The sequence below is a fragment of the Papilio xuthus genome, unplaced genomic scaffold (assembly GCF_000836235.2).
Source record: "Papilio xuthus unplaced genomic scaffold, Pxut_1.1 DF827756.1, whole genome shotgun sequence".
NCBI lineage: Eukaryota > Metazoa > Arthropoda > Insecta > Lepidoptera > Papilionidae > Papilio > Papilio xuthus.
This window is the reverse complement of record NW_013530893.1, coordinates 3,602,788-3,625,094: the sequence shown is the minus strand read 5'-3', so window position 1 is coordinate 3,625,094 and position 22,307 is coordinate 3,602,788. Positions and strand designations below refer to the sequence as shown.

Sequence of the window (22,307 nt, the reverse complement as noted above, 5' to 3'; positions counted from 1 at the left end):
GCGCGAGGATAAATTTTTAAATAGTCCAAGTAAATAATCAATTTGTAAATGAAACAAGATGATAATGCTCAACAAACAATATTTAATCTTAAAAAAATAAGCAATTCCAAACTATAATACATTGTTCCTCCAATTATAAAATTACAATAACAAAACTGGTCCAATTCTTTTACCAATAATTCTTGACATGTGCTTTAACTACATCATAGCCGTCTTCGTCACTAAGAAATTGAATTTCATCTAAATCTTTTAATATATATACGTCTCTATCATTTTCTCTCTTATATCTATAGTGAAAAGGTAACTTTTGGAATGGCATTGGATATCTCATTAGTTTCAAATTCTTCCTTGATTTCTTTCTTAAATTCATCTGTGTTGTTACCTCGTTGTTTGCTTGTACTGAGAATGATTTATCTATTAGATTCGATACTTGTGTTGGCTGCATCGTCGCTAAATTGAAATTTCTCCTGTATTTCGTTTTGCTTTTCTTTATTATCTTCTGCACAGTTCTCTTTGGTAGTTTCTTTATCGTTTTTCGCTTTCTCTTCCTATCTTCGTAGTATTTCTTCGGCATTCTTAGTAAATTTTCGGATTTTTCGAAATAACTCACATTTTTTGTTGGTATCTGTGGATATAACTGAACAAATATTTCGAAATTAGTCACAAATTTGGCAGTAAAAAGAATTTAAACTACTTAAAACGATCATAATCAACTCAATATACGCCCCCAACGAGGGGCTGGGAACTTATCCTAAATTAAGGGTGACTAGGCCATAGTCAACCACGCTGGCCCAGTGCGGGTTAACTTCACACATATCTTTAAACTTCTTCGCAGATATGTGTGATGTGCAGGTTGCATCACGGAGTTTTCTTTCACCGTAAAAACGTCGCATAAATGTACATATGTAAATCGGAAATCAAAAAACACATTGGTACATGGCAGGATTCGAATCCAGGACCTGCAGATTGTCACTAAAAAGCTTAACCCCTAAGCCACCGATGCTCTACAATTACTTCAAAATAATCCCATCATCACAAATTGATATATTTCCATCAGTTTCAAATCAAGATCTAAACATTTAAAGTGTTCCCATAAAATTTGTAAGACGTTTTAATATTTCCCCCAAAAATACATTTACAACAAAGATAAAAAAATCACACTTACGGACATCATTTCTGTGAAATAGGATGTTGGCTTAAATACAGTATGATTTCTTTGTTCAATAGCTGAATTCTGGAAAATTTTAAAACACAAATCATAAATCCGATTCAAGGATGATGAAAAGTGAAACGGTTAAATCATGAATCCAAGATATACTTAACACAAATCATAAGACGTGACAACTTTAAAACTAGATCTGATATTTTTGGTCCAACTTCTTACTACATTTCTAATCAAACTGGCAACTGGGACTTTAAATAGGTTAAAAGTAAAATAGGTCAACTTAATTACGATATACATTGTATTGATTGTACCGTATTGAACCAAAGCAAAGCATTAATTACTACCAATTGATTACTACGAATCAATTTAATTTACAATGAATTTGGGTACGACATTGATTGAAGGGCTTTATTTCTCTAACCCAGAGATTCTCAAACTTGTCTCCTACAAATTTCTGATTACAATAAACTACTTGCTTTGTAGGTTCATCTATGGACTTCAGTAGACCACTTTGAGAATCACTGTTTTAACTATGGGTTTCTATCAAATCACTAGTATAGAGTTGTCCCTTATTTTCTCTTTACAAAAAACAGAGACAGCAAGATCATTTAATTCAAGTATTAGTGAAGAATTTCACTGTATCTAATAATCTTAATTTCAATGTAAGTTAAGGATATACTTTAAAACTTATAAATACTTTTTGTATCGTATTTAAAGGCTAGCTGTCACCCGCGACACTGTCCGCGAGGAATTAAAAAAAATATAAGCTTATGAGTTATTGCAGACTATGGTTCTATATGTATGCCAAATTTCAACCAGATTCGTTCAGCCGTTTTGGAGATACCTTCGAACAAACATTTATCCATCCATCTAAACATTCGCATTTATAATATTAGTAAGAAGTAAGATTATATAGACCAATAACACTGGCAAACCAAAAAACCAAACACGTTATTTAGGATAAAATTAATTAAAAAAATAAAAATTAATCACTAATTAACAATTGAAATTATAATTACAAAAAAATAATGATAAAAAACTTACATGAGTATCATTAGCAAATGATAATTTTAATATAACATTTATAATGAATATGATTAAGATCATCATTAGGATTGATTGTCATGAGTAGTCGTTGGCACATAGAAGTTAAAATCATAAAGAACTACTTTTATAAACTATCGGCAAAGTTTATCGAGATATAAACACAAAACACTATTGTTCTTACAGTCAATGCTGGCTGTTTGAAAAAAAAGTTAGCCAAAGGACGACGTTCGAGTATTACTTTTTTCTAATGTGGGAAAGTTATTTCATTTTTTTACAATACGGAAGATAAACAATACGTTATTCTGCAATACGTTTGTAAATTATCGATTGTACAGTTCATTTAAACAGCTCAGTGGATGTACATTGTTAACTAGTGGTGTTGTGATATTATATTTTAATACTAACTTTATTTTATCATACAAGTAAGTACAATATAACTAAAGTCATCTGTATTACATCAAACGTATTTAAATGTTTCTTAATTTATAAAAATATTGATAAGATCTTTTTAATTTTTTTCTCTAATAGTCTTTTAGATTAATCTAGCTTTTTTATTAATTATCCAGTTTGAATTTAAAATAGATAGAAAATATGTTTTGTTTGCATTACCATATCTTAATTCGGGATTAAGGAGTAAAAGATTAGCGTGGTTGGGATATGTTATGCGAAGGGATGATAATATAAGCAAAAAGGTAATCATTAAATGTGGCTACAAAGGTAGAGGAAGACCAAAAAAAGTATAGAATGACTGTGGAAAGAGGATATGCGTAGGAAGGGGGTAGATTCGGATATTACGGCTGATAGAGATGTATGGAGGAGTAGTACATACTGTGCCGACCTTATGTACAGTTAAGGGCAAGTTGATGATATCTTTATTCATATTATTTTTTAAAATTTACTATATGATATGTATGTAAAGTACCTGAAAAAGGCCCTAAGTCTTGTAACACATATGGAAAATTGTAACATCCTGTATACACAGATGCAAATAAATATTTTGTGAGCTTTGAAATTTAGATCTCTAGACTATGATAAAATTGAATGACTCAAAAATTTTACTGTCTACCAAGTAAAAGAGATGTACACTTAAAACAACTCCAAAAAATAACATCCTGTTATGGTACTCTGGCCATTCTTAAGAATGTAATTTTCTTTACTTTAAAATAATTTAAATGGTGCATTTCGCATATTCTAAATTCAATTGTTTGCTAATGCCTTACATCTAAATAGAGTAGGTTTATCACGAATATTTGTGAAAATTTAGTATTTTCATCATCAATTATATACGCCCGATAGAAACGCTGTACAAATTTTAATACATATTTTCTCGATATCGATACGACGGCTATTGTCACAAGTATTCGTACTAGGCCCCACTGTAAGGCGATTTTAAACAATCCATATCGAAGTAACACCTGTGAATGTTTTGGTCGGTCAGAGTCGACGCCTTTGTTTCGCTTGCATTTCCCCTAACAAGGTTTTTGTTTGAAAGCTCCAAGTGATTCCAACTTTATTACAAAAATCAGTACAGTTTATTATTTAAATTATTTTTTTTCTATACATCTACGTTAATAACAAGAGAGTAATAAAAAGAAACATTACAATTTCTTACATGTAAGTAATTTTTATATTAAGTATTCCAATGCGGTCTTAAAACCAGTTAACTATATCTGTATCAAATCTCGATTCAGTCGTTTTGGAGTTATCTGCAAACATCCATCCATCCATCCTCTAAACATTCTAGCTGTCGCCCGCAACTCTATCCGAGTAACTTAATTAATAGCCAATGTTTCAGCAAGATTTATGCAGCCGTTCCGGATATACCTAACAAACATCCATTCATTCATCCAAACATTCACTTTTATAATATTAGTAAGATATGCATAATAAGGAACGTTTTTGATTGTTTTTAGAACTTTGTAAGAATCTAACAACCACATTTAAGCAAGAAAATCCAGATAGAAACCATGAAACAATGTTAAGCAAATTAAATTACATCAAGCCAATAATAATTTGTCAAAGACTATGATGCTGAACATATATCATAACATAAATATGTTAAAATGATTTCCTGGGTAAGTATCGTTTATAGAAATCAATTTAGGTTTCGACTGCGGAAACATTAACATCACAACTATGCACTTATCTTTAGTTTCCGAGACCAAAATACCCCGTGGAAATCATATCGTTATCCCTCCCATTCTCTTTGACAAAATATAGATAACAATGTGGTTTATACAGGGATTTAAGCCTCAGAAACTAACAATTAGTTCTACTTTATTAAATCTCAGGGAGCGTGGGCTTAAAGATATTAATTATTATATTAAATGTACCCTACATTACTCAGTGATAGTATAGATTTTCAATAGCTAATGTATTGAAATGCAGTACACAAGTAGAATAATAGGCTTAGATTTTTGTTTCTTTTTCAGGCATGGTCTATACTTTTGATATATTTATCTACATTGGATGAGTTGACGTGCTCCCGAGTCCTAGATGCAGTCAATCAGAAGAGTGTCTACGTGTCTGAATACTGCCCAAAGATGCAGTACTGCAAGGAAGGGACACATGTCATGTGTATGTTCTATGATAAGGTATTAGGAACAGCTCTTATTTACTTAATGAGGAGAAAAACTTAAAAGTATAATAGTAGTTGGAACTAGCATCTAAAGTGAGCTGTCATCTATCGTTCCAGAGACCTAAGTTTAGTCCTCTTTCCCTCTCCATCATTTTCTTATAAATAAACTATGGAAAGAGGAAATGGATAGGAAAATATTCTTTTTCTGTGCGTCTCCTCTTCCGTCGATTAAAGGTAGGCAACGCATCTGCAATTGCGGCAGTCCATGACCAGCGGTTGCTTCGCCATTTTGTCGAATTCAGGTGGCGGTTTGCTCTTTTGTCACCTTATAATAAAAAATTAATCTATCAAACTATTATTCGTAATTCTAGTGATTCCAGAAAAGAATAAGTTTACTATAAGATTGGAAAAGAATTGGATAAACACATGAAGCTGATATTTTGTTCCCTTTCATTTTAATAATTTCACTTTCCAGGAAAAAGAAATGGGACCACACTGTCTCAACTCACCAAACATTACGATAACTCCCGTCTTAGCATCGAAACTTCTAGAAATATCTAATGCGTAAGTTACTTTAAAAAACAATAAAGAAAACAAGACTATTTTAAGAAACAAATATGTTACAAAAGTCGCCTCAATAAATAATTATGCAACATCTATTTTAAGCCCTAAATTTAAATTTTAGCCTAGATATGCTAGCAACCGAGGCGAGGTTATATCCGATCCCGACGGACGACGTGTAATGGTGTGAAATTCGGGTTAAGGAAAAACCTCAAGCGATAAAAATATAGCTGTTCCTTGAACTCCACTTATCCATATTCAACTGATTCTCCTTTATTTATTTACTTGCTGTCGCCCGCGACTTCATCCGTACGAAATTGAAAAAACTTTATAAATAGCATATGTGTTCTTGCAGACTATGTTCTACATATATGACAAATTTAAGCGACATGCATCCATCCAAACATTCACATTTATAATATTAGTAAGATAATTTGCAGTTAAATAAAATTATACTTTTACAAGAGATATAAATAATAAGTTCTTCGTAATTTTATTCCATTAACAAACATGAATTCATTTCAGGATAAGAAGTAAAGTTGCTCTGGGCAGGGAGAAAGGGAAGGACGGAAATCCGTTGCCTAAGGGCTTTGGAATGCTGAGATTGGTACGAATAACTTTTTATTTTTAGCACAGATAAAATAAACTTGAACAGTAACTTAGACATGAAGTGCATTAAAAATGCTTCGGACATTAATAGTATTTACTGTCGCCCGCGACTTTGTCCGCGATGATTTAGAAATACTTAAAAATAGCCTATGTATTCTTCGTGATATGTTCTACGTTAGTGCCAAATTTGATAGAGATCCGTTTAGCCGTTCCGATGATAACTTGTAACATCCATCCATCCATGCATCTAAATTCGCATTTATAATATTAGTAAGATTATCCACACACAGACACAAATAATTTCAAAACTAGATTTTCGTTATACGCTACACAAATAATTTCGCGAAATATGATATCCGTTTCCATATTACAAACAAACACTCCAATTTAATTAATTGTACATATGTTCTAGGCTCATTCATAAGCTTAATTAATATTAATCATTATCTGAAAAAGATATTTGTCACAGAGAAATAAGACATCAAATTAATTAATAAATAATCCATCAGTATTAAGAAAAAAAAAACATTATATAAACATCGAAGGAAAACGACCAGTATCTTTCTTGGATACCGTATACTAACAATAAAAAAGGTTACTATTCTAAAAATAAAAACACGATTTTATCATTTACAGCAATGGGATGAAGAATTAGCAACATTTGCCCAAGTTTTAGCAAATCAATGTGTTTTAAGACACGATATTTGTAGAGCGACAAGTAAGTATTTTTAATACTTTAAGAAAGACTTTTAATCTTAAAAGCAGAAAGAAATTCTGTTCATCATCATCAGCTCACTATACGTCCCCACCGAGGGGCTCGGAGCCCACGCTAAGTTCAGAGTGATTAGGCCATAGTCAACCACCCTTTCCAAGCGCGGATTGGCTGACTTCACACATATCTTTGATTTTTTTCTCAGAAATGTGCAGGTTGCATCACGATGTTTTCCTTCACCGTAAGAACTTCGGATAAACGTACATATGCAAATCGAATATCGAAAAACACATCGGTACATGGCGGGATTCGAACCCAAGAACTGCAGATCACAAATCAAGTGCTTGACTCGGTTATAATTGTTTAGTTTCTGAATTACAATGAAAATCCTATGCGATGATAGAAAGGAATACAATAAAGCACATTGTTACTACATTGTTCCTGTTATACTTGCATTAGATTAGAATTTTATAATAGTAATAAATATTTTTACGTGGATATCCGATTCTTGTAATCGATCCAATTTTTTTATTACTATCTTCTTCTTCTTCTCATACTTCATTACTGAAGGTCAAGTGCGGCTTGATATGCATTTACGGATGCGTAGTCCATGTGCCTCCACGCCATCCTGTCTTCGGCTTGGCTTACGGCGGTCGTGATATTAAGTCCCAATATAGCCTGCACTTGATCGGACCACCGGGTCATTAAAAAGCCAAAATTATACAATTCTCCTCGGAACAATAGATCTTATTTTTGAATAACCATTCTTTAGATCGGTTAAATTTGAAACAAATTGATTTAAAAATTCATCAATTTACTATATTTGGGATTATCTTTCAGAGACTTTCCCCGACCCAGGACAAACAGCCGGACTCGTTAGATATACTTACCCTGATTGGAATTCAATATCAAGATCATTTCCCAGCGGAGATGATAACGTACCAGGACTTACAGAAGAGAAGCTAATTTACGCTATCAAACAAAGCACAAAATCTTGGTACATCCAGAAGACTTCTGTCTCATCTGACATGATAATGAACTATCCAGATTGGCTACAGTAAGTGTAATGCTGGCAGTATTTTTTAACACTGGTAGACGCCAACAACAATATCTTGCACGAATTGGCCGGCTTACCAAGTGTACCACCACTCAGAAAATGCCTCCAGAGGAAGCAATTCCGCGTACAGTCTGATGAGTGTAGTGCCGGGGGCTTTAAATCCTATTTCCTCGTAACGAAATGATGGCAATGCCTAGGAAGGAGAAATTTTCTGTTTCTGTGCATCCACCGTACTCCGCCGATTAAATATTACATATTATTAATAGTAAATAAGCTTGGATGTAGCCAAGATAGGAAAACTAGGATTTTAACCCTTATAACTCTTAAATATGTTTCTTTATTTATCGATCCTTTGGCTGCCTAATGTGAGATCAACAAATCAGATTTTTGTCCGGACGTCTATCATTCGGCATTTCTGCAATTTCTTAAAAATCCTTAAACTAACTTGTAAATATAAATTACAGACATCCGACGAAACATGCCGGCAAATTGTACTTAGAAATGGTGACAGGTCACGCAACGCACATGGGCTGTGGCATCTCTGCCTACACCGAATACACATATAGGAATAACTTTGCAGCTATGAGTTATAACGTAAGTTAAATCACAAATATCCTCGAATTCACAAAATTACACATCTCTATCAATTGTTTACTAACTAGTCTTTGCCTACGACACCGTTAGCGTGGAATTTAAAAAAAAACTCAGTCAGTCTATGTATTCTTGCAAACGATGTTCTACATTTGTGTTACATTTAATTAAAATCCGTACTATCTTAGTACGGATTCTTCTTACTTTTTAAGGTACCAATGTTATAACTGACCGAAAACACTGACTGGCTGCTTTCTAAGCAAAAAATATAAAACTCACATATAATTGAAAATATGATTTACGCGTAATTTGGGTCGCATTTATAAAATTGGGTTTAACATTTCTCATGCAAAAAAGGATGCGACCCAAACCAATGAAGGGAAAGGGCGTTAGGGATGTGACAAATGATATTTCGTTACGCGAGTTCGCACAGGACCCTACATGTTCGATTTACGATGTTAAGGCCGGGGATTAAGAGAGTGATGCGTTACTTAACATCTGGGGGATTGAAGCGAACATCAAGTTTGCTTTAGAGGACGGTCTAATATCAAATATTCATGGGAATTACTACTTTAAATTCAACCTATTTTTAATAAATATAAGACTAAACAAAAATTCAAGCTTTAACAATAATTTGGGCCTTAAGTCACTAGTAATCCATTAAGAATCATTAATTTAATTTGACCCGATTAGGAACAAAGAAGACGGTTTATTTAAAGTTCCTTCCCTTGTTCTAGTTTAAATCAATATCTTGTTTCTCTTCCTCAATCGAGCTAAGCATATTTTAGTCTGTTCAAGTGATATGCAACTTCTCTGCTCGGCCAACTCCCGGCACTTCAGTCTACAATACAGAGCCACCGATAGACGCTCAACCGGGGACACAATGCGGCTGTCCTCCTGGATTCGACGAGGATGAAGACTGCTTATGCACTGAAAGTTTCAATTATAGACGTATGTTTACGACTCTGTAATATTTTCCTAACGCATACGCGCTAGAGGTGGAGTTGTGGAAACCAGAGCCCCGACTAGTACTAATATTTTCCTGATATAAAAAAAATCCGTTACATTTTCCTGTACATCTCCAATCGAATCTTGACAAGCGGGAAACCTTCATAGGGAGAGTGTTTGTCCGTTCCCGCCAGACGACTCCCATAAGCGGGAAACTCGTGTTAGAGAGAAACCTCTAGAAATAAGAAATTTTATAATATTGTTTGTTCCAGCGTTTTCGAAAGATAAGCCTTCGTGCAATGGAAAAAACTGTGTCCCACCCATTGTTTTATTGCCAATTATTGCAATGGAGGACGCGCCTCCTCATAAACTGAAAAGCCGAAGGTTAGCGATTATTTTAAATTTAATTATAAAAGTATACTGAACCACAGACACACCAGTACAGACACCAATAGTACAGTAGTAGTAGTAGATTTTATCTTACTAATATTATAAATACGAATGTTTAGTTGTGTGGATGGATGGATGTTTGCTTGAATGTATCTCCGAAACAGCGGATTTTAATGAAATTTGGCACACATGTAGAACATAGTTTCAAAGAACACAAAGACTACTTTTTATGCTTTTTTTGAATTCGGCGCCGACGGAGTCACGGGCGACAGCTAGTAATAATATAAAAAGTTTTTTATATACGTTATATCGAATTAATCATCAAATTATAAATGTTTACATTTATGGTTGTGTGGAGCTACTAGTGAAATTTACATTTTATTTTTCAGATATAATAATGACACAGAGGAGCAATTCGAAAATATTGATATATTTAGTAATGACAACGCTGACAACAGCATCCATGGAAAAGAGGTAATGAGACGAAAAATTATTTTACATTAAACAAAAATCGTGATGCAACCTGCACATATCTGCGAAGAAATTCATATATATTTGTGAAATCTACACGCACTGGGCCAGCGTGGTTGACTAAGTGGTTGATTAGGGTAAGCTCCGAGCCACTAAGTTGTGATGAAAATTTCTAGGGTTCAATTGTAATTAGGATGCGGAATAAAACAGTCCTAAATATCCAACAAGATACAGTTTATTACGTATTGTAAAATTTCCAGGCCTACATGACCAGTGACTTTGAAAAAACTCTACGTGAAGCACGCATCAATTTGCAGCAAGCAAGGTAATAATCAAGATTTTTTTATATTGATAAAAAATAATCTTCATCAAAATCATTGAAGAGTTCTACCACTTAGTATAGTGTGCTTTTTGGACCAGACGTAAAACTAAATGTAAATATAATAAGAACTACAAATCTGTAAGGTTTGTTGATGTCGGATTAAAAACCAGTTTTTTATGTTTCAGGGCACTCACCCACAAAGAGAACACTTGGAAAATACACAATGGATATTTTGGAAAAAGTTCATTAGCTCCCGAAAATAGGCAAACAGTTCCGCAACCCACCGATGTTGGCCGAACTGTTACTGTAAGTTTTGACTTCCTAGTTTTTTTTTTTAATTTATTTAATATTGTTATTACAAGAAAGATTATTCGCTTACAGAAACATAATTCAAGAAAAAGTATTTTCTCAAATGTCAACAATTTCAAGTTACCTGTAAAAGTTCTGATAAAAAAAGATGTCCTACCAAGAAAAGATTTTGCAAAAGTACAGAATTTAGTAAACAAATATTTAAATAAAAAGAGGAATTTCACTTTAACACAACCGAGTGAGAAAGAGAATAAAATACATATAAAAGTTAATCAAGACATATTTAGCAACGATTCAATTTCTAAAATATATGCTAAATCTACAAATGTAAACGCAGACCAAAAAGTGATGCATTTATTAGATAATTTAGAACAAGAAGTCAATCATATTAACTTTGATCAAAATGAAAAAGAAATATTAGATAGTAAATTGAGAAAAATATACGGACGTATAAGTAATGAACCAAAAAAACTAATATCTAGAAAGCTTGAAGATAATTATAAGATTAAAAACAACGAAGAAAGAGAGAACTTTCTTAAATACGAAAATAGAGTGAACGAACATTTGATGAACGTACAAAGAGAACCACAAATATATTTAAGAGATACAAAAAATGGACGGACACTTAACTTTGATGATACAAATTACCAAAATCGATTGGTAGAAAAAGAGAGAGACTATGAAGATAATTTAGGTACATTAAAGAAAAGGTTAGAGAAACCTATAAATGATAACGTATACGATATTAATGCAAATTTAAATTTCAACCGACTACTTGATAGAAATACAAGAACTATGAACGCCATAGTTGAATATAGTCATGGCCATGATAATACATTAAGAGACATAACAAATTATCGCAATGATGAAATAAATAGACGTAATATAAGAAAAAATGATTTACCCGATGAAAGATATGTATCTAAAAATTATCAGGATCCAAGAGAGAAAAATTATTATCCCGTAAGTCATATGCTTAGTGACGGACAACTTAATTATAAGAGACGCAAGTATTATCAGGATAAGTTAGATTATTTAGAAAGGAAACTACAAAAAGTACGAAATCATAGGCGACATAATAAGGTGAGTAAACTTTAACAGGAATGCTAGAATATCAACGTGTCTACATAACAAGAGAAACTTAGCTGTTTAACACATTTAAATCGTTTCCAAAATCAGTCCAATTCTTCTCTGTTTATCTTACTTATTATAAATGCGAATGTTTAGATGGATGGATGTTTGTTTGAAGATATGTCCAGAACGGCTGCATGGGTATTGCTGAAATTCGCCATATATGTAGAACATAGTCTGGAAGTCACCGGCTATTAATTAACTTTTTTTTTTAATCCCCGCACATGGAATCGCGGTTCACAGCTAGTACCTTACTAAAAAAGAATATGATTTTTCAAAAATTGTACTCATGTTTAGGTAAAAACAAAACACTGCACAAACAATTACTTTTACAATACAATTTAAATTTCCATCGATGTAATGAAATTATTCTATGTTTTAGCCAAATGAAAACCGTCAACTTCGACCATTCAAAGTGGATAGAAATGAAGTTGAAGTTAGACCAAGTCAACAGAAGATAAGGAAGAATATATTTTACATACCAGACAGGGCAAGAAGCGTTCATGGAATTTAAGAAAATAAAATAAAAATCAATACGTCTTTTGTTTTATTTACCAATTTAATGTAAATTAAACTATTTTATGAAATTATATTTAGTATTAATTTAAGTAAATAATAATAGCACATATTAAGGAATCAATTATTAAATTAATTAAGCTCAAAATTTTCTATTGAAAGTAATTATGAACTTTGACCATATACATTAGGAAGAGGCAATCAATATAAACTTTATACCAAGTTTAAGCCCTCTATGAGGGTTATGTGAGACTGCGTAATTCACAGACCTGTTGCCCGTTCTGTCAATTGCCCTGGGCGGTTGCCCAACCACGCCCTAACCTGACACCGGCCCTGGGCCACGAATGATATTAAAATCGTATTACTGACAGAAAATAATATTTATGTGTACAGAATATTAAATACTTGTGCAGCCCTACATCTATAGATGCAAAGTGTCAGGTGGACGATCAAAATGCCATGTGCTTATTTATTACTATTTTTGCAATATAACTATATCTTTCTTTTGAAATTTTCTCCATTGAAAGGCTTAATAACTCGATGAATCTTTGACCAAAAATTTAATCGTTGAATGGACATTAAAAAGAATGATAAAAATAGTTCCATTGTTTGCTAAATAACTGTTTGATAAACAAAGGAGCTAATAAATACTTTTATTTTTAATTTCACAGTAAAGATCGTTCGGGATATGTTAACAGATTTATGAATCGATTCAGTATATTCGTATCGATTCCAGTAATCGAATAAAAAGTTTTTGACAGTGTAAAATGTATTTCATATCTCTACAAATTGGAATAAGAATCGTTTTAATTGTGTGTTTGTTAGTACAGTTTGTGACAATGAAGGATATTGACATAAAAAAGGTATTTTATTTATTCATAAAAATGATTATCAGTCATTTAAGGTTACGCATTCTTCCATTCCTCTTCCCGGCACGGTACGGCATGGGCTTCACAGTTCTTGCTTGCGTGAGTCGACAGCGCACGATTCCCGAGGCATCGGAGAAGCATCCACTATTATATTTTTTCTGTGCATCCTCTACTCTATCGATTAAAGGCAACGGTCACTTCGCTACTTCAGCGATTTCAGGTGGCCGCTCGCTCGTTTGCCACCTTATGATAAAAAAAAACTTCCTATCACCCCACGATCGGCGGTGGTCCTGACATAGGGCGGTGCTGGAAAGACGAGGAGTATACGAATGCGTGACAAACTTTAATGCGATCATCATGAAAAGATTTCTTTCAAGGATTTTGGCTCATATTATTTTTATTTTTTTATTATTTTAGAATCTAGCATCTCAAAATGATATTGACGAATACATGTCAATATCGAACTTGAGATTTCCTTCAGCGAATCTAAAACGAGTAAGTAAAATGAATATTTTATTTGTTATACGTATTGTTCAATGTTCTCCACTACTTTTATTAACTCTTAAGTCTAATAGAGAAAGACATGTGAAAAATTTTACTGTCTCTGTCTGTCTTTGAGAAAAATCATTCAACAATAGAGACAACATTTTTCCAAGAGTTTCGCTAGAGAAAGAACACACTCAAATTCTATTCATATTTTTCCAGATAAGCCGCCATGTTGAATTAGAGCAACGCGATGTTCTATCGCACATATTGAACAAGAAACAACATATTTTAAAAGACAACAAAAATCAATTCATGAAGAGAGCTTTGAAAATATTAGAAATCAAAATAAGAAGATTATTGAAGTTGAAGAAAAAATCTAGAAAAGCAACAAAACCTAAAATGTTGAATCAAAAACAGTAATTCAATATACTAAATTGCCTGCGACTTCGATTGCGAGGAATTAAAAACAATAATGATTATTTCGTTGTTACGGACACCCTACATTCTTATGCATCCTTCTAAACTATGTTCCGTTAGGAAAAAAATCCGACACAGTGCCGGTGTATCGGCGCAACACTACTTACTCCGCTGGCGCATCGATCCAAAGTGGGTCTTGGCCTCCGACACAAGAGATCGCCAAAGTCGCATGTCTTGCGCCTTCACCTGCCAGTCCCCGTAGCTCCCGCAGATCCAGCTCTATGTCCCGAGATATGCTGCTTACACTACACTAGCCTTATTAAAATTTCAATCACTCCCTCTCACTCACTAATCAATCTGACACTTGACTTGGAAACGAAAGCGCGCCATTGACACCAAAAGATTCTAACTAATAATGACTAAAAGTTCTATATCTGTGCCAAATTCCTTTCAAATCTATTTGATGATGTATTTATTTAGTTACTAAAATTCTTCCAAACATTCCCTCTTGCAATATTACTTAGTTTGCAACAAAATATCTTCTTTTCACTAAGAAACATCGCAACGAAAGAAATATCTTACAAATATGTTTTTGTCACATTTATTTATTGGCAAAGTACTCATTTCATTCGCTACCAAGTTTCACTAATAAACTAAGGACACATCGGAAAAGTTAGGTCTTAAATATGTCAAAATCTAGACTACATTTTCATTCGCTACCGCAAAATATTTTATAGCATTGAAAGCTTTTTATTACGAATAAATTTCAGTCTGTAAAAGTTGATTACAATTTATTTTATTTGAAATTAATTTTACAATTCGTATGCTGATTTCTTTGCTTAGGATTTTAACTAACTACTAGATAGAAAGAATAATCTTAAATATGCCCTTTTTTATCTTCTCAAAAACTTTTTAATAGTCGTTTGGAATTAATCATTTAAAATACACAGGGTCCTTCAAGAAGCGAGCTTATGTCATTGCTAAAGGCCTCGAACACATCTGCAGTTCCTCAATCGGTGTTCCCTCCACTCGTTTATCCCCTTCTCTTATATAAAACAAAAACAAAACACTAACTCTACCAGATAATGCCCAAAGGAAACTGAATTGTAAGAAAACTTATATTTCAAATATTCCAAGAGCGTCGGTGGCTCAGGGGTTGAAGCACTTGATTTGTAATCTGCAGAACCTGGGTTAGAATTTTCCTATGTACCAATTTTTTTTTCGATTCTCGATTTACATATATACATTTATCTGACGTCCTTACGGCCAAGGAAAACATCGTGATGCAACCTGCACATATCTGCGAAGAAATTCAAAGATATATGTCAAATCAACCCGCACTGGGCCAGTGTGGTTGACTATGGCCTAATCATCCCTAACTTAAGGTATGATCCGAGGCCCTCAGTTGCGGACGTATAGTGAGCTGATGATGACGATTACATTCCAAAATCGAGTAACGTAAGCCTCAAGAAATAATATAATAGGATGGACTTATTATAATATCAAAGAAACATGTTCTGTCAGAAAAATATTTCTTTCAACTTTCTTCTTCTTAATTGCAACTCAAACAGAATGTTATAAAAACCCTTTTTACCTTAAAGCCTATTTAATCCAAATGTCTAGTTTAAATTCAACTGGAAACCGCAGACGCGAAATTAACGCGCCGAATGAATTAGACTTTGTTATTTATGCATTTGAACCTTTTCCCGTATTTAAATCCAAAAGGGTTTATCTTTTAATTAATTTAAGATGAATTCTCTTAATCGGGAGAATATGGATACAATTATTACTTATACTAGCTGTCGCCCGAGACTCCGTCTGCGCGGTAAATAAATGTTAATAAGTAGCTTAAGTTTTCTTCTAGGCTATCTACATCTATGAAAAATTTCAGCGAGATCCGTTCAGCAGTTCCGGAGATACCTTCATACAAACATCCATCCATCTAAACATTCGCATTTATAATATAACTAAGAAGTAAGATTATAAACGCGAACGCGTTTGGATGGATATTTGTCAGAATGTATATCCAGAATAGCTGCATAGGTCTCGTTGAAATTTTTGCATACATACATAATCTTAAAGAACACATAGGGTAATTTTTTTGTTTGCACAGACAGAGTCGCGTCACTAGTTGATAATATAATAAACATACAAAGTTAGTTTATGTTATGACATTTTTATTACTACTTTAACGATACGACCAGAGGTGATGTGTAATCGTATATCATAAATATAGTTCAGTACTCACTGATTATAATGTCTTTCTCTTTTCTTTAAAATTACTAAAATATAAAAGTGAAAAATATTGTGCCAACTATCAACTTGGATATTTACTTAGGTTAGGGTTGTAACTCTGCAAGTTTAAAGTTAATTAAAAACTTAAATTAGAACCGAGATGAAGTCTAATTTTTGGTACTTTATTACTTTTGTTAATATTTTAAGAAAATGTTTTATTACATGGTATTTTATTAAATTATATTTAAAATAGAAACTTTAAAATTTTAATAAAATTATTTATCATTATTTGATTCTGCTCTTCTTCAAATACGAATAACCCATAATCTTTTTATATCTATACATAAATACATACATATCAAAATAAGAATGTCTGTATGTAATATCTTAAAAAATATACATATTTTCTACATATGAAGTATTTACGTAGTGTTTTTAAAAGTCTGTCTGTCCGCAAGACTTTTTTTTTATATCATAAGGTGGCAAGCGAGCGAGCGGCCACCTGAAATCGCTGAAATAGCGAAGTGAACGTTGCCCATAGACATACGCAGTTGCATATGCGTTGCCTACCCTTAATCGACGGAGGAGAGGATGCACAGAAAGAAAATATATCCCTTTCCATGCAACCTCTCATCCGGAAAGTCCACTTACACTTCCCATCCCCTCCTTATAAGGAAAAGGGTGGGAAGGGAAAGAGGACTAAATTAGGCCTCCGGGACGCACACTCATCAGACAAAACGCGGAATTGCTTCCACTTGACCTGTCTTCTGTGTGGTCGTGGTATTTCACCGGGCGAGCCGGGCCAATTCGTGCGAAGATGTTAAAGCGGGCTCTACCACTGTTAAACTGACTGCGTTTGTTTCGGGTAATCTCCGGAACGGCTGGATTGATTTTGACGGGACTTGGACGGGAAAGGTAGCTGATGAACGGGGGCATGTAATAGGCTAATTTTTAATTTTGCGCTATTCTAATTATAGTTAATAAATAAAAAAAATCGTGACGTATTCAATTATTTTACTATATGTACTACAATATCAGGCTTACGTCCAATTTCATCGACTTCTTTCGAACCCGACATATTGGAATCTTTATTTTTATCGCTAACCGTCTTCACAAACTTTGCTGGTGGCTTCTTTCGTTTCATCTTATTCTTTGATATCTTCTTCTTCTTCATCATGATGTATTTCTCCTTTTCCTCCGTTTTCTTCCATTTCTTTTTATGTTTACCAATCTTTTTAATTAACAGCTTAGGCATTTCCCTTTCTTTATCTAATTCGTATACTTCTGTGTAGTTTTTTAATCCTTGAGGATAGTCCTAAAAACCGAGAAACTGTGAAAATCTTACTAATATTATAAATACGAATGTTTGAATGGAAGTATAGATGGATATTTTGTTGTTCGCTGTAATTTTTTAAAAATTCAAAGATATGTGTGAAGTCAACTAACTCGCACTTGGCCAGCGTGGTGGACTATGGCCTAATCACCCTTAACTTAGGGTAGGCTCCGAGCCCCTCGGTGGGGACGTATAGTGAGCTGATGATGATGTAATTTTTTATATAAGAGAAGGGGGCAAACGGGCAGCGGGAACACCGAGGTGTTACCATATATGTAGAACATAGTCTTGAAGAGCACATAGTCTAATAATTGAGCTTTGTAATACCGCGCGGGCGGAGTCGCGGGGTACAGCTAGTTAATTTATAACATACCTGAATATCATATTTCCCATAATATTCACCAATATATTTCTCCATTAATGTATGATTTTTTGCATCCACCTAAAAAGTAAATTAAAAATTACTCATGAAACATTTTTAACAAAAAATTCCTTTAAGAAGAATCAAAATTAATTTAACACAATACAATTTAATGTACAGTAAAAACTGAAAATGTGTATCGAGCTTGACAATTTCCAATTAATAACATAGCCTGAAGTCTACCGGAGGCCTAAATTTAGGCCTTTTTCGCTTCCCTTCTTTTTTTATAAGAAAAAGGATGGGTAGTGGAAGTGAATTTTCCGGATGAGGAGATGCACGCAAAGGGAAAATATTCTCTTTCTATGCATCTCCTCTGTCGGTTTAAGGTAGACAACGCATCTGCGATTGCCTATGTCGATGAGCAACGGTCGCTTCGCTATTCAGCTATTTCAGTTGGCCGCTTTTTCGTTTGACACCTTATAATATAAAAAGAGTATGTTTATAAGAATGTGGATAGCGAACGACGTGTACCAATCTGCCTACCCTTCTAGGTAACGGAATTGAGTTGTGTTGTAGTACATGTAGCATTCGTTGCGTTATATTTGGCTCGGTCACGTACCGACACGTGTTGCCGGTCCAAAGGTCTGACATCGACTGACGCCCCCTCTCTCCGGCATGTACGCTCGAGACAAACAACACAATATTTATGCATATACTACAGTACATATTCTAGAATATACTAATCAATATTTCGGTTCACTGATTTGGGTCATGAGATATAATTTCCCAGTAAATTAGCGTGAGCTGCAGCCATCAGTTACGAGCGTGAACACAACACTTAGAAATTAATCGCAATTCCCAACTAATCAAAACTTCTGTACAAAGTTTGTAGTAATAGGCAGATAGACTAAATTGCCTGCGGTGACAACTAATGTCTTCCAATAATTAATACTATTACCTACTTGTAATTTAATTATTGTAGATTGAATATTGGTTAAATACATAATATATAATTATTAACTCAAATTATTAACCCGATTTTTCTGTAATATTACATAAGGCGGCAAACGAGCGCGCAGCTCCCTGAATTCGCCGAAATAGCGAAGCGACCGCTGCCCTTAGACATCCACAATTACAGATGCGTTTCTTACCTCTAATCGACGAAGGACGCACAAAAAGTGAATATTTCACTTTCATGTGTATCCCTTCCTCCGTCAGATCCACTTCCCTTTCCTTATAAGAAACGGTTGGAAAGGGAAAGAAGATTAAAATTAAGCCTCGGCACCACACTCATCAGACTGTACACGGAATGGCTTCCACTTGACGCCCGTCTTCTGTATGGTCGTAATTTTGCACCAGACGACTCGACATAGTCGTGAAAAGGATATTTACCACTGTTAAACTTAATTCTAAAATTAATTATGAATATAAATCTTTCTTACCTCATTGTTTGAAGAGCCAAGTTGTACAAAACACACTATTAATATGTGAAAGAAGTTACATTGTAAATTCATTGCAAAATATATTAAAATCCGTCTTAACACGTCCGAATCGATACGGATATTTAAAGGTAAGTAGAGGACATAGTCTTGGAAGTTTCACTAGGGACTGTAGAATAAAATCCATGCCGGAGTTGAGATTCGGTTGTAATAAGAAATCAAAACTATCGCAAATGTTTGTCAAACATTATCGATGTTTAAACTGTTGTTTGGTAAATTTATACAAGTCACGTGTTAAAGACCGCCGATAGTCAAAAAATTGATTAATCGATATATTTTGTTCATTGAATTATTATTATTATTATTTTTATATCATAAGGTGGCAAACGAGCGAACGGCCACCTGAAATCGCTGAAATAGCGAAGTAACCGTTGTCCATAGACATATGCAATTGCATATGCGTTGCCTACCTTTAATCGACGGAGGAGAGGATGCACAGTAAGAAAAAATATTTTCCCTTTCCATGCATCGTCTCATCCGGAAAGTCCACGTCCACTTCCCATCTTTTCCTTATAAAAAGAGGGTGGGAAGGGAAACAGGACTAAATTAGCCCTCCGGGACGCACACTCATCAGACGAAACGCGGAATTGCTTCCACTTCACGCCTGTCTTCTGTGTGGTCGTGATATTTCACCGGGAGAGCCAGGCCAATTCGTGCGAAGATGTTAAAGCGGGATCTACCACTGTAATTTTATAGCAAACGAATAAATAGTCACTTGATTACGCTAAATTAGCGAATTATTTACCTTCACGCCTGTCATACAGCACAGAAGACAAGCGTGAAGTGGAAATAATTCAACGTTTCACCTAAAAAGTGCGTGTAGAAGACGTAATTTTTATCCTCTTAACCCTTCCCTACCTTTTCTTATAAGAAATGGATCGACAGGAAAGATAGTTTCGGCAGAGAAGGATAGGAGGTGGTAATATCCTTCTCTGTCGATTAAAGATCATTCGTGTAGCAGCTAATGCTAAGAATTCTATCATCATTAGAGAACAAAATAAAGCAAAAATAAAATACAACTGAAAATATCATCACCAGCTCACTATATGTGGGCTCGGAGCCTATCCTAAGTTATGGGTGATTAGACCATAATCAACCACGCTGACCAAGTGCGGGTAGGTTGACTTCACACAAATCTTTGAATTTCTTGTCAGATATGTGTAGGTTGCACGATGTTTTCCTTCACCGTAAGATCGCATAAATGTACATATGTAAATCTGAAATCGAAAAACACATTGGTAAATGTCGGGATTCGAACCCAGGACCTGCGGATTGCAAGTAAAGTGCTTGACCCCTGAGCCACCGACGCTGTACTGACTATACAAAAGTATACAATAGATAGCACTTTGTATAACGTTATATAAACGAAGATACATTGATTTATTACTTTGAAACTCCCTCATAAATACAGATTAGGGTTTATACATAGACGAGTCATTTTTGTCAAGCAATCGAGCAAATAAATGTTGATTTATTGGGAATTTGTCGTTTCATTACAAAGCCTCGAAGCTCTGATATATTCATATACAATTGTCGCACATAAAAAAAACCTAAAAATACTTAATTAGTTACTAAAGTATGACAGTTTTAATGCATTACTAATCGTGAGTTTCTGAGTCCAAATTCTCTATATAAAACATATCATTCCTGAAATTATATTTGACAAAACAGAGATGACAATATGTTTTAAATAAAGATTTTCGTTTTAGAAACCCACGGTAAGACTTTAAGTGGTCGCTAGTGTGAGAAACATTTACGTTACACCATAAAGTCCTAGAGTTGTAGGAATAACAAAAGCCTGGATTATCTATAGATTCCATTTGTGTATCATACTAATATTATAAATGCGAATGTTTAAATGGATGGATGTTTGTTTGAAGGTATCTCCAAAACGACTCATCGGATCTTGATGAAATTTGGCACAGATGTAGACAATAGTCTGGAAGAATACATAGGCTACTCATCATGTTTATTATTAATTTCACGCGGACGGAGTCGCGGGCGACATCTAGTCTATATATTTATTTTAATTTTACCCGTGAGTTAGCATACAAAATCCACAGTATAAAAGTTCAATAAATCTTTAAAAATAAATATTATATGTTCAATTGAAATAAAATATCTTTATTCAAAACAGTATCGCGGAGATCAGTACTTGTCTCTTCTGCTTTACACTTCACTACATTACTGTGAAAGCACTATAAAAACATATATCTATCTCCTTAGCTCATATATATCTTTGATAGGTTAACACATAGAAGAGAAGTATGTTTATTTATTTTTTATATTTACACATACAAAATTAATAAGCTGAGTCTGCTATGCAACGTGAACACTATAAACATCATAAGCTCACTATGCTTCCCCACTGAGGGGCTCGGAGCCTACCCAAAGTCAAGGGTGACTAGGCCTTAGTCCACCACGCAGATTGGTTGTTGGTTAACTTCACACATATCTTTAAATTTCTTCTCAGATATGTGCAGGTTGCATCACGATGTTTTCCTTCACCATAAGAACGTCGGAATTAATGTACATATGTGAATCGAAAATCGAAAAACACATTGGTACATGTCGGAATTCGGACCCAGGACCTGCAGATTGCAAGTCAAGTGCTTAACCCACTGAGCCACCGACGCTCTGAGAACACTATGGTAACTAAATATTTAACCTAATTCTACATAGAAAATGTATATAACATTC

The 22,307-nt window shown here is 34.1% G+C and overlaps 3 protein-coding genes across 3 annotated transcripts; 1 reads left to right on the top strand and 2 right to left on the bottom strand.

Moving 5' to 3' along the window:
* Nucleotides 1–72: 72 nt before the first annotated feature.
* Nucleotides 73–2,278, bottom strand: LOC106116253 (uncharacterized). The gene is made up of 3 exons (XM_013310014.1): nucleotides 2,210–2,278; nucleotides 1,166–1,234; nucleotides 73–637 (listed from the first exon to the last, which is right to left on the bottom strand). Exons 1-3 carry the CDS (start codon nucleotides 2,273–2,275, stop codon nucleotides 170–172), a joined length of 603 nt encoding a protein of 200 aa, XP_013165468.1. The 5' UTR covers nucleotides 2,276–2,278; the 3' UTR covers nucleotides 73–169.
* Nucleotides 2,279–4,247: 1,969 nt separating this feature from the next.
* On the top strand, nucleotides 4,248–12,405 carry LOC106116094 (uncharacterized). The gene is made up of 14 exons (XM_013309835.1): nucleotides 4,248–4,287; nucleotides 4,645–4,806; nucleotides 5,266–5,354; nucleotides 5,877–5,958; nucleotides 6,597–6,678; nucleotides 7,513–7,729; nucleotides 8,194–8,323; nucleotides 9,109–9,271; nucleotides 9,541–9,652; nucleotides 10,048–10,132; nucleotides 10,390–10,454; nucleotides 10,637–10,757; nucleotides 10,833–11,843; nucleotides 12,274–12,405. Exons 1-14 carry the CDS (start codon nucleotides 4,276–4,278, stop codon nucleotides 12,403–12,405), a joined length of 2,463 nt encoding a protein of 820 aa, XP_013165289.1. The 5' UTR covers nucleotides 4,248–4,275.
* A 5,008-nt stretch (nucleotides 12,406–17,413) lies between these two features.
* LOC106116256 (uncharacterized) lies at nucleotides 17,414–19,732 on the bottom strand. Its single transcript, XM_013310017.1, has 3 exons — nucleotides 19,551–19,732; nucleotides 18,121–18,189; nucleotides 17,414–17,729 (listed from the first exon to the last, which is right to left on the bottom strand). Exons 1-3 carry the CDS (start codon nucleotides 19,620–19,622, stop codon nucleotides 17,424–17,426), a joined length of 447 nt encoding a protein of 148 aa, XP_013165471.1. The 5' UTR covers nucleotides 19,623–19,732; the 3' UTR covers nucleotides 17,414–17,423.
* Between the last annotated feature and the right edge of the window lie 2,575 nt (nucleotides 19,733–22,307).